Source organism: Saccostrea echinata, unplaced genomic scaffold, assembly GCF_033153115.1.
Source record: "Saccostrea echinata isolate AGI-Se365-2 ecotype Australia unplaced genomic scaffold, CSIRO_AGI_Sech_v1 ptg000022l, whole genome shotgun sequence".
Taxonomy (NCBI): Eukaryota; Metazoa; Mollusca; class Bivalvia; order Ostreida; family Ostreidae; genus Saccostrea; species Saccostrea echinata.
Window position 1 is genome coordinate 16,456,522 of NW_026889771.1, and position 13,451 is coordinate 16,469,972.

A 13,451-nucleotide genomic window follows, 5' to 3' on the forward strand; every position below is an offset into this window, starting at 1 on the left:
AAAGTTTCAAGTCCAAGTGCTACTTTTATCTTCCTTTATAAATACAACCAGTAGAGCTACAGTCTCATCAGAGACTTCTGGTTAAGTTTTGTGCTAGCGCGCTTCAAGAAATATGCCTACGTGACAAGTCTGTGTGATTTACACACCAATAATTCACACTAAACTTAAGAGGGCTGGGTGGTTGTGGCCATTTTCAGACTATATTGATCTCCTTTAGAAGAAGAGCTCCATATAAAGATATACAAAAATGATCAAATTTTAAAACTAAAATGTATGAAATTTTTCTTTGCCAAATGATAGTTGACAGCTTAAGATATATATCTAAAAAATAAAGTTATATCTGATGGTTAATTTGTTGACCCCCCAGCCTCCTTAAAAACATTCCTTATATTTACATTTTACATGTTTAAATGCACCAAATATATACTCAATGTTTGAATTTCTCGCTGCCCTATATTGTCATATTTTTATTAACGTCTCTGTAGAATCATTGTGACGTCACTTTAGCGCGAGTTTCTCCGTGTATATTTCTACACGTGAGTATACACAAAAATGGTTTTCAAATCAATTTCACGGTTGGCTTAGTAGAAAAACACAGCAAATGTAAATATAATACAAAAACTGTATGAAATAAGTGGGTTTTGGAAAAATATTATGGTGAAAAATTATGTAGGTCCCTTTTATAAACATTTGACATAGGAAGTGCATTGAGAATTGTAAAAACACCGATTTGACAAAATCTGAAAAAGAAGGTTGGATTGGTAGGTTAAATGATCCAGAATATAGCCTGTTTAGTACATTTAAACCTACTCAAGAGTTCTTGAAAAAATTCTGTATGATAACCAGAAACCTTGCAATGTCCTGAAGTTGAGCAATTATCTTCAAATTATGAAATTTATGTCCCCTAGGTCCAGGGTTTAGACTCCAGGGTGGGGCTAAGTTGGTCATTAATTGAAATGACATTACATCCTTGAAATCCATTTTTTTTACTTGTGAATGTCTAACAGCTAGACCAATTGTTTGCATGATTATCGATCTCTACAAATATTTTGATTTTCTTGCCCCTCCGGTCTTGATTGAGGCCCCAGGATTGTGCTCATTTAGCCATCTATTGAAAATTTATTATACAGTCTACTTTTAAAATCTTGTGTATTCGTCTACATTTAACAAGCAACAGCCTACATGCAGACTTGATGCACATGCAAGTACCAAATTTGTGAATTGTGTGTCCTTGGAGCTGAGGCCCCAGGATGGATCTTAGGTGATCACTATATTCAAAAAAAAATTCTACTCTTATAAAGCAACTAGGAACAAGCTTCAAGGAATATAATAATGAACACATGAGTTTTCACTAGATTGTAAAATTCCTGTTTTGTTAGTCCAGAGTTCCAGTTCTTTATGGGGCTTAGTTGATTATATGAAGAGAAACTCTTCGGGATGTGCGATTTTATCGATTTACTGGTATATTGTGATTTTTAATTGTGTGATACTTATCATGATACAGAGACTAAAATACCGGTATTTAGGCACACAGTTATAAATTCCAGAAATTATTCGTTTATTTGTTCAACCTTTCAAATTACAATTACAGGAAGTGTAAAAAATGTTGAAAACTGTAAGAGAAAGGCATCTTAGCATCCAAATTGCTTGATATTATGTAAACAAAAAAAAAAAAATGAAAAAAGTGAAGTTAAGTTTTTCCAGCCTATTTTTCAGGAAAATATGAATATTCATTTAAAATAAATGTAAAATTTGCTTGTAAAAATAATATAATATTATCCTGATATTTTGGGAAAAAATCATGATGTATCACGATACGAAATTTTTGGCGATATCCATCCCTAGAAACTCTTGATACTCAGATGACTCTCAAGGCCCCTGGGCCTCTTGTCTAATGACTGAAGTTAATCTGACGAAGAAGGGGTTACTTTCTAATTTTGATTTTTTTTTTAGTTTATAGAAAATGTCCTTCAATAGAGGGCGAAAAAAGAGGAAGGAGAGTGGACTGAGAAGAATATTTGAGCGTTCAGTGAAAGAGCTTAAGACAGAAGCACACAATGAGGATGAAGAATGGCCATCTCTGCCTACAGTTTCCCAAACTCTGCATTCTGTTCCTGATGTCTTGAAACAGGACAGTAAAAAAACAGATGATATGAGCAATGAGGTGCAATTGGAGGAGCAGAAATCTGTCCCAGAAATGGCCAAAGATATGAAAAGTCCATCTGAAGATGAACCCAAGTCAGATGACCTTCATAAGAAGTGTCAGATTATCAATGAAAATTTAACTTCTTCTTGCACTAATTTACAGCAAAAAGACAATTTCTTAACTTCTTTTACACAAAGAGAACATATTAATTTCCCAGTGATAGAAGAGACGGAAAGTACAAGTGACAACCAGAGTAGCAAAACATTGTCAAAGAACAGTGATAAAAGAGAGAGGGAAAAACCAAAAGGAACTAGAAAGAGTCGACATATGTTAAAGGAAAACACCGAAAGAAGAATGACATCAGAGACAAAGAGCAGTAGAAGCAACCAATTAATGAATGAAAGGCATATTAGTAGCATGACTAGGGCAAGTGAGATTAGAGGCCCAGTAAACAGAGGAAGAGGTTCTGATAGCAGGGGCAAGGGAGAGAGGGAGAGACTTAAGACTGGAGATCAAAGGCTAAATGGAACTAGTAAGAAAAGAAAAGAATCTAAAGTTGTTAGGCCAGAAACTTCCAGATTATCAACAACTGAGAGTGAAGATGACAAATGGCATCATAGAGATAAGCAGGAATGTGGTGTTGTGGAAGATTGGATGAATGACCTCCTTGATGTTCCTAATTTAGATCCAACCAAAATTATAATTCCAAGAGAAAATGTTTTACAGGGTGGTACATTGTATGAAGAACGCTCCCAAAGAATAGAAGGAAAACATAAAACAATTCATGAGAAAAGCAATCAGTTAGAAAGTGTACAGGCATCTGGAAATTCCATGGATGACAGAAGCAATCCTGACAGCTGTAAAGAACATATTTCTGACATAACAGGTGGAATTAGCACTGATGTTAAAAATAGGAATCAGGGTTTTGATTCAGATTTACATTTTGAAGAAGAATGGGAATGTCAAGAAGTACCAAGTGTGACAATGAAATTTGTAGAGGAGGACACATTTTTTTCTTCAGCAAAAACTGACCTAGAATTTACTGAAAGTGTGTTAGAAACTATTGAAGAAGAGGGAGGTACCTTATGCAAAGAGATGAATGCTCAAGGAAAAGACAAACAAATTTATGACTTGTGTAAGACTGAGACAGAAGATGATGATGAACTATTAGGAAATGCCAAGGATAAGCCCATGTTTGGGAAGATAGATCAGACATTGCAGGAAAACAGACAGGGGGAATTGTCTTCACAAACAGAAAGTGAAGATAGCCTGAGTGTAATGTCTAGTAAAAATACACAAGGTGAGGAGAGCATTTTTACTGAAGATAGATATTGTAAGAATATCATTTACATGGAAACAAATAGTATTGGAGGAAAAATCTCCACAAAAGACCAAAATAAGCGATGTGAAGAGGATTGTAACAAGGATTCCAGTGAAAGCCTAGCTTCATCTGTGAGCTCTAAACCAATGGTATCTTCTGTTGAAGATTGGAGTAGTGAGTATCTAGATAGTGAAGATCATTCCAACACTTACCACAAAATTCTGCAGGATAAAATTGCTGCACTAAAGAGCAGGATACCTATGAAAATGAGTACTAGTCTTAAAGGGCAAGAAAGAGAATTTGGGAGTAGAGGTAAACACAGGCAGAGGGATAGTCCCTTTCAGTCTTATCTTAAGACGATTCACTTCGAGGATGGAACAAGCATTGATCAAAATAATAATGCAGACTTTTGTACTATAACTGGTGCAGAATTGAAAGAGTATGTTAATACAGTACAAAAAACAGGAGGGAACAAGACCGGTGCTCAAACTGGAGAAAGTTTCCTTGCAAAGAAAATGGAGGAAGGTCATCATTCTTCAGTATGCACCAAAAGAAGTTCTGGAGTAGAGAATAAGTGGCCCAGTAGACCTCCAGGGTTCATTATCAATCTTCCTTCTCATTCATTGGATGAAACTGAACAAGTCAAATTATCACCAGTTGCGCTGTTCCATGAAAACATCGAAAATACCATGGAAACATTAGGGAAATGTGAAAAGCTACATGGTAGTATTTCTAAGGAGCACAAAGGAGAGAGCAAGGTAGAAGTGTCTAGTTTGTCTGCTACTTTCCATGGCCTGGATTTGGATTCCACTTTTGAGGGAAAAAAGGTTATTAAAGATGCAGAGAATTTGGATGATCTTAAAAATGTCAGAGAAAACTGGGAAAACAGTCTGTATGATATAGATACCATGGATTTGCATGTCTCAGGTAAACAAATATCAGATGTAGCAGTTGTTCCAGATACTAATGTTGAAGGAGAGTTTTGTAAAGAGTCCGTTGTGGAGCATTGTGTCCCAGAAGAACAAGAGACTCTGGATTCCAGCATGGAAAGCTTAAGTTTTCCACATTTCTCCAACAATATTTGTGATTCCCAGAATACACTTAATGGAATACCAACAATATCTGAATATGAGAACAGTGTGAAGGATGAGGACTTGGTATCTCAATTTGAAGACTCTCTGGAGGATATAGGGCAGCAGAGGCCTCCTCAGAGTGTGTTTATTCCTAATGAGGAAACTTCATCCAGCTGCAGCAAAAGCAGCAGAAAAAATTATGAACATTTCCAAAAGGCACCTGCACGACTTGAGGAGAAGAGATCAGAGAATAGAAAGAAAGCATTAGAGAGAAGAAAGGATCCTAGAAATGGATTGAAATGTCATTGCCCTGCAGACTGTGTTCAGTTCTGGATGTGGAGAAGCTGTCTGTGTCAGGATCCATATTTGTACAGCATACAGAGTGCGACTAATGGGCATCCAGCAAAAAACTTGATCTCCTATGGACCATGTAAGTTATTGCTATTGTTACACGTGTGGCCTCTTATCTCTGTTCTTTAATAATATATAAATGAATTATTTTATTCATATGTCTTAGATGTCATGGGAATGATATTATGATATTGTAGTGTCTATATGTTAACTTATATTTATCATTTACTATACTTTTATAATGCAATCCCGAATTTCCTCGATGAAACGAACCCATGTACAATCATCCGTACTATAAACGGAGAAAGATCCTGAAGCAGACTCACCTTAATGTTACCAAGGCATCATTCTTTGACTTTATTTCAACATATGATGTATGCACAACCTTATAATTACTCCTAATCACTACTTTTTGTTCGAGCGTAAACTTTGTGCACTACAACTCAAACATGGCGCCAATCCGTGCGGTACCGTACGTTTTGCGTGTGGTATAATTCGCACCTACCAACTGAAAGGTATAAAACAGACGAACAAACAGCCAAACGGCAGTAGTGTTTAGCTGCTCACCTGGTATGGAGCCACAAGAGCCCATCAGAATGGTAATCATCCCATTATTACATCTTGTGCTACCCATTTAAGGTTGGGTAAGTCTGATGCCATTTCATACCCAGTACTTTTGGGTCCCCATCAATTTCCCAGAGTATAGTTTCATTGGGTAAAGTTTCATTGGGTAAAATACCCATAACAAAGTTCTTAGGTATTATTGGGTTTATATTTGCCCATATTATAATAAATTTATGATTGTTTAATTATTTTAATTTAATTCTAATAAATTTATAGAAAACTTGCAATTTTTCTTTATTGGGTAAATTTCAGAAATAAGAGACCCACAAACAATATTTGTAACGTAACCCATCAAGCGGGTAAAAGAATATCCAAAAACAACAGCTATACCTGAAAACGTTACACTATATATTATTTTCATACATTGTAACGTGTTTTATCTTTGGTTTGTTTTGACATGTCAAAGTATAAAGATGCAGATAAAAGACTTAGATAGACCGATACTTTCTAATAATAGATCGAGGAAATTGGTTACATGTAAAAATGATCTTCATTCACTGGCCTAATTATATGTCATTAAAATCTACCCAAATTCTTTTCCAGTTAATGAGGTTAATCAGCAAATATACTCTTATTGACTGGTACTTTCCAATAAAAGAATTTTTTCTCTAAGTTTTAACAATATTTCTTTAAATAATAGTGTAACAAATTTGCCTTTGTAAAAACAAATGTAGCCCTTTCATTCGGTCAATCCATATATATATCAACTTCACAAATTAGGTTTTCATGAAAAACAGGAATTTTCATTTGATTACGAGCATTACTTATGAGCATCACTCATGTTATTCCTTCTTCATAGAATATAATATGACATTTAACACTTCATATCTTTGAATATACAGACATTTTCAAGGTAAGCTTCATTTTACTTTCATCTGAGTAAATCGATGTCCTAGCATCGTTTTAGATATCTCAAGCCCCTCTAGGGCTTAAATAAAAACATACTGAGGTCATCTCAAGCACAGAAAAGCCATGATTATTCATATTATTATGGAAGCAACTTTAGATAGTGTAGATTCTAGTTTGTTCAAATCATGACCCCCAGGGGTATGGTGGGACTGCAATGTGCAATCATAGTTTTACATAGGATTTTATTGGAAAAAGTCCATAAAACTCCTCTTCTGAAGCACAGCAAAGCTATAATGAATCATATTTTAAATGTGGAAGCATCCTCAAGTCAAGTGGTTTAGATTTAAGTTTGTTGAAATCTGTTAAACCCCAGGGGGTAGAGTGGGGATGCAATAGATGATCATAGTTTACATAGAAATTTATAAGAAAAGATTTGAAAAACATTCTTCTCTGAAGAACAGCAAAGCCATGATTAGTCATTTAACCGGTAAAGGGAAGAATCCTCTGGTATTGTAGATTCAATTTTATTCAAATCATGGCCTTTGTATGTAGGATGGGGCCACAAAAGGCATATCAAAATTTTAAATATGAATACATATATATTATTGTATGTATATACAATTAAAAGTGAAAAATCTGATGAGGAATAGCAGGGCCAAAGTACCTCAGGTAAGCTTTGGATGCTGAATTTGACCTAGATATAATATAATTACAGATGAGGGACCAGGTTCAAGTTTTTGGAGCAGTTTCTTTCTGAAGTGACTATTAACCCTACGCTAACCAACTTTGCACTAAAGACACATTTATTGATGTTATACTTTCATCTAAATTAGTTAAATCTGATTCGTCAAGCAGCATTTGCTAAAAAACACTTACCTGCTGAATAATGAAGCCACGCCTCCAGCATAGCAACAATCGATATTGCCTGACGACGGGTGATATTCCAAAAAATATTTACTGCGCAGAATTTATGCGCACAAGGTTCACTGTAATATGTAATTGTATGAAACATTCAGTATAATATTATAAATACTGCACGTAGTTGAGTGTAACATTGAAAATTTTCACCCCTCAAAAACCATTGTCAACCTTGGCTGACAATGGTTTTCATGGGGTGAAAATTTTCAATGTTATGCTCAACTCGTGCAGTATTTATATAATGCTCACTACCAGAGTTGCTTTGGATGCAGGGTTTGACCTACATTTTCTAGATGAGTGAACAGTTTAAAGTTTTTGGAGCAGGTCAGTGACCAAGAAACTATAAGGCCTACCTGAAGCAAACTTGCATGGATGATGCATCAAGGGATGCATACTAGCGGAGTTGCTTCAGATGCTGGATATGGCCTAATTTTCCAGATGAGTAACCAGGTTAAAAGTTTTTGGAGCAGTTCCATTACCATGTGCATCAAGGGAAGAACACTCTCAAACTTGCTTCAGATGCTGGCGGATTTGACTTACATTTTCTGGATGAGTGACTAGTTTAAAGTTTTTAGATAAGTCCATTCCCAAATAACTGGAACCTCAAAATTTCATAAATGTTGCATCTAGGGATGCAGAATACTAAATTATTAGTTTAGTGTGAGACTTTGCCTTTTTTAAGGACAACATTCCTGAGGTGAGCTCTCTAGTCTATGATGATTACCTATGTTTAAAACTCTAACCTTTGCCATAACTTTTGAACAGTTGGTGCTAAGGCATTCATATTTCACAAGTGTATTCATTGTGACAAGACTTCCTTTGAGTACCAACATTTCTGACTTCCTGACCTTAGAGTTTGGCTAACTTTTAACCATGGCTGTAACTTTTGAACAGTTGGTGCTAAGGCATACTGTTTTACATGTATATTCATTGTGACAAGACTTTTTTTAGGTACCAGGTTTTAGGTGAAATGAAATATATGGAGATAACGAACAGTATTCAAGCTCAAAAGTCCATTAATCAATACAAAATAGGAGCAGAGCAAACACGGACCTCCACACATCAGAGGTGGGATCAGGTGCCATGGAGGAGTGAGCATCCCCTGCCGACCGGTCACACCCGCCGTGTGCTCCTTGTCATGATCGGGAAATAACAGAAAAATCCGTCGACAATTCAGTGTGTAAATAATGGCCTAACAATTAGTGTGAAAAACGTCAGTCAGCATTTGACTCAATGATAAATTCAATCTAATTAAAATTAGATGTTCCGAATCCGCCACCGCTTCTCAAACATCTAACAACATCCCATTCGGGGTCACGTCAGAGCGACCTTTCGATTATGAATAAACATAAAAAATTTGGCCAATCAGATTCAACCTTCTGTATTCAATTCTAAAATTAGTTCCACGGCTACATCTCTATATTATTGATGCTCAGTAGACTGTCTTCCGTTGAATTAAAGTAATTTTGGTATAAATTGAACGTATAGTCCGCCAATCTGGCATTCTTACCTGAATAACGCAAACGAAAATGCACAAACTACTATATATCTCGCACGTCACATTCAGAGCACGGTCTTTACCATGCATATTTTGTTTACTACGAAACCCCTCGGGCGTTTAGGTTTGGCAGTAAAAAAAGAAACGCATCCGAACTATAAGCCACGATTTCGACGACGGCGATTTCATTGGGTAATCGAAAGGTCGCTCTGACGTGACCCCGAATGGGATGTTGTTAGATGTTTGAGAAGCGGTAGCGGATTGGGAACATCTAATTTTAATTAGATTGTGATAAATTGTATTTGCTGACAAGGTCATTGTATCGACCATAGAACTTACAAAATGATGACTTTAAACGAAACAGCTGATATTCTTGTTTCATCAACTTATTTGTCAATAATTTACCTCGTTTTAGAAATTGTACATACGTAGAGGTTTATTGCCAACTTCCTTACCTTAGAGTTTGACTTGTGTCAACCTTGACCATGACTTTTGAAGGGTTGATGCTAGGACTTTCATATTTCACATGTGAATTCCTGGTGACAAGACTTTTCTTTGGGTATCAAATTTTTTGGTCATAAACTTTGACCTTGGGATTTGACTTGTCTTTGAAAAAGTTACCATACAGGAGCATCAATGTTTTTCAAACACATCTTGTTTTAAGAATTAATTGATCATCAGATTTAAACAAATAGGGCATTTTTTAAATTTGCAGATGAAGAAATGAGACCTAGATCTAATGCAGAGTCTTTTACACCAGATGAATCGGGAAAAGTTTTGGAGGAGGATATTAATAGTGGACAAACTTTACAACAGAAAGAAAATGTTATCAGAAGTAGAGACTTGAGCAGCGACAACACACCTTCACCATACATGTCAGGAGAATTAGGAACATTAAGGACTGCAGATATATCCAACAGAAGACAAGGTGAATGTAGTGGTCTTGATCAGAATAACAGCAGTAATGGAGCAGACGACAACGAAAGTCTGGAACTTTCTGATGGAGACTCGAGTGACAGGTGCTCAGTGGACAGTCCAGTCAGTGAAGAAGCAGATGTCTCTGAATGCAGTGCAGAAGGAGAACAAGGTTTAATTATTTTTAGTGGAATAGGATAAGTTTACATTTGAGTTGTTGGGCTTTTCCAGTAAAAAAAATTCTTCCTTATGGAGGACTCGACAATGTTTGAGGCAGTACCCTCTGTAGAATTTGTCTTGTGTTAGTAGAACCTTGAGTAGAATTGATTTTAGACAGGGGCATGGGATAGAAAGAATTTATTTTGAAAATTTTTGGCATTGGTTACATCTTTAGATAGGACTTGTCATAGAAATTTTACATTAATTATACAAAGCTTATTGCAGTGTTTGTCAGTTACTCTCGTCTTGTTACCTGATTATTGTGGCTTCAGAGATCAAAACTTTGTAAAAAGTCTCTCTGGGGGGATTTTCCATAGGTCACAAAGACACCACCTTTATTTTCTTTTATTATATACCCATCAATTTCCCTTTTTTTGATACTGTTAATTTTGCAGAGTATGATCCGATTTTCCAGATCACCACTATGTGGTTTTCTGAATCTGATGAAGTTCTTATTGCATATCAAAAAGTTCCTTGAAAAAAAAAATTCTTTATTTAATGGATAAAGGGTATATATTTGAATCCAAAAGTTTTCTTTCATTAGATTTGCTTATTGTTGAGAAGTATATAATAAATCTATCATTATAACAGTAACTTGATACTAAGAGCTGTATCACATCTCGTTGACAGGTGCAGATCAAATGAGGCGCAGAGCGTCGTTTTAACTGATGATCCGTGCCTGTCAACTCGACATGATACGGCTCTTCGGATCAAAGTACTATTATAATAATGCATATTTATCAAACTCTTATGCTTAATAAGATGCAAATGTACTTAGAGAATATTCAATGTTTTGTAGTTGGATATGGAATTTATTTCACGAATTGGTCAGGCTTTTTTTTTTTTATATTTTCATGAGTGCGAAGCACAGACTGTGCCATCATAGTTAAGAAGTTGATGTATCAAGACATTATAGCTTAGCAATGGGGAGATTGAAAACGTTGAAAACATGGATTTCAACAACATGTTAGCATGGAGAAACTTTGGCAGTTTTTTTCTTTGTGTGGATGGTTTCTTTATTTTATCTTGTAACAGGCCAGGGAGTACTTTTTACAACACTCTTTGTGAATGGAAGGAAAATCAATAATTTGCCATACTTCTGATACTTATTCACACTGTGACAAAATGTCAGTTTTATTTAATTACCGTATATACTCGCCTATAAGTCGGTCCGCCTATAAGTCGGTTGTAATCTTTGAGATTATTTGGAAGAGATTTGCCATTGACCCATATATAAGTCGGTATATCTTTTTGCAAGAACCAGCTGACAATTTCAAATCAATGTTTTAATGATGTTTTAACCTGGTTTTAGTATTTTTTTTTTTTAGAAATGACACCAATATTTAATTCTAAATCATTGAAAAAAAAAAGTAATGCACACTTAAGATAAAAATTAAATTATTGAAATATGTAAATACTAGTACTTTATGCATAATCTTAGAATACAAAAATGATATAATATATCCAAACTTTATTCAACGATAATCGTCGGACACGTTTATAAAATACTTCATGATGCCGTTCAAAATAATGCCAATTTTTTATGACTCGCCTATAATTCGGACATAGAGTTTTTGACCAAAATTTAACTCCCAAAAAACCGACTTAGAGGCAAGTATATACGGGTAATAAATAGAGGATATTCAAAGTTTTGTTGTTGGATATGGAATTTATTTCTTGAGTGGAACAGGATTTTTTTTTATATTTCCATGAGTGCAAACTAAGTTCCATATCCAACTACAAAATACTGAATTTTTTGTTTATTACATTTTTAGCTCACCTGAGCTGAAAGCTCAAGTGAGCTTTTCTGATCACATTTTGTCTGTAGTCCGTCTGTCTGTCCGTCTGTCTGTAAACTTTTCACATTTTCGACTTCGTCTCCAGAACCACTGGGCCAATTTCAACCAAACTTGCCACAAAGCATCCTTGGGTGAAGGGGGTTCAAGTTTGTTTAAATGAAGGACCATGCCCTCTTCCAAGGGGAGATAATTAAGAATTTGTGAAAATTTGGTATCATCTTTTAAAAATCTTCTTCTCAAGAACCATTGAGCCAGAAAAGTTTATACTTATGTGAAACCTTCATTACATAGTGTAGATTCAAGTTTGTTCAAATCATGACCCCCGGGGGTAGGGCGGGGCCACAATGGGGGATCAAAGTTTTACATAGGAATATATAGGGAAAATCTTTAAAAATCTTCTCAAGAACAACAAAGCCACAATTAGTCATATTGATATGGAATCATCCTCAGGTAGTGTAGATTCAAGTTTGTTAAGATCATGACCCCCAGGGGTAGGTTGGGGCCACAATGGGAGATCAAAGTTTTACATAGGAATATATAGGGAAAATCTTTAAAAATCTTCTTCTCAAGAACAACAAAGCCACAATTAGTCATATTGATATGGAATCATCCTCAGGTAGTGTAGATTCAAATTTGTTTAAATCATGACCCCAGGGGGTAGGGTGGGGCTACAATGGAGGATCAAATTTTTACATAGGAATATATCGGAAAATTCTTTAAAAATCTTCTTCTCAAGAACAACAAAGCCACAATTAGTCATATTGATATGGAATCATCCTCAGGTAGTGTAGATTCAAGTTTGTTCAAATCATGACCCCTATCGGTAGGGTGGGGCCACAATGAGGAATCAAAGTTTTATATAGGAATATATAGGAAAAAAATCTTCTTCTCAAGAACAACAGAGTCACAATTAGTCATATTGATATGGAATCATCCTCAGGTTTTGTAGATTCAAGTTTGTTCAAATCATTACCTTAGGGGTAGGGTGGGGCCACAATGGGGGATCAAACTTTTACATAGGAATATATACGGAAAATCTTTAAAAATCTTCTTCTCAAGAACAACAAAGCCACAATTAGTCGTATTGATTTGGAATCATCCTCAGGTAGTGTAGATTCAAATTTGTTCAAATCACGACCCCTGGGGGTAGGGTGGGGCTACAATGGGGGATCAAATTTTTACATAGGAATATATAGGAAAATTCTAAATAAAAATCTTCTTCTCAAGAACAACAAAGCCACAATTAGTCATATTGATATGGAATCATCCCCAAATTTTGTAGATTCAAGCTTGTTCAAGGCATCCTCCAGTAGTAGGGTGGGGCCATAATGGGGTATCAAAGTTTTATAAAAGAACATATACAGGAAATATCTTTAAAAATCTTCTTCATTCTCAAGAACAACAAAGTCATGATCAGTCATATTGATATGGAAGCATCCTCAGGTAGTGTACATTCAAGGTTTTTCAAATCATGAATCCCCCTCCCCCCCAGGGTAGGGTGTTAGACATATTTAAAATTCTGTTTTAAAGAACAGCAAAATCATGATTAGTTATATGAAGATAGAAGCATCCTCAGAAGGTTAATATTCAATTTCATTCAAAACATGGCACCTTGGGGTAGGGTATGCCTAGAACAGGCGATCAAAGCTTTATATATGAATATATAGGAGAAATATAGGAGAAGAAATCTGCTGACGAAGAACAGCAGGGCCATATTGACTCAGGTGAGCGTTGTGGC

The 13,451-nt window shown here is 35.6% G+C and overlaps 1 protein-coding gene across 1 annotated transcript in view; it reads left to right on the top strand.

Annotated features, from left to right (window-relative positions):
• LOC133190547 (uncharacterized) overlaps positions 1-13,451 on the top strand; it is a 42,060-nt gene that overhangs the window by 12,847 nt on the left and 15,762 nt on the right. Inside the window, exons 2-3 of the mRNA XM_061326233.1 lie at positions 1,954-4,970; positions 9,496-9,867. Coding sequence (XP_061182217.1) covers positions 1,964-4,970; positions 9,496-9,867 — 3,379 coding nt within the window. The 5' untranslated portion in view covers positions 1,954-1,963. The remainder of the gene's footprint in view (positions 1-1,953; positions 4,971-9,495; positions 9,868-13,451) is intronic.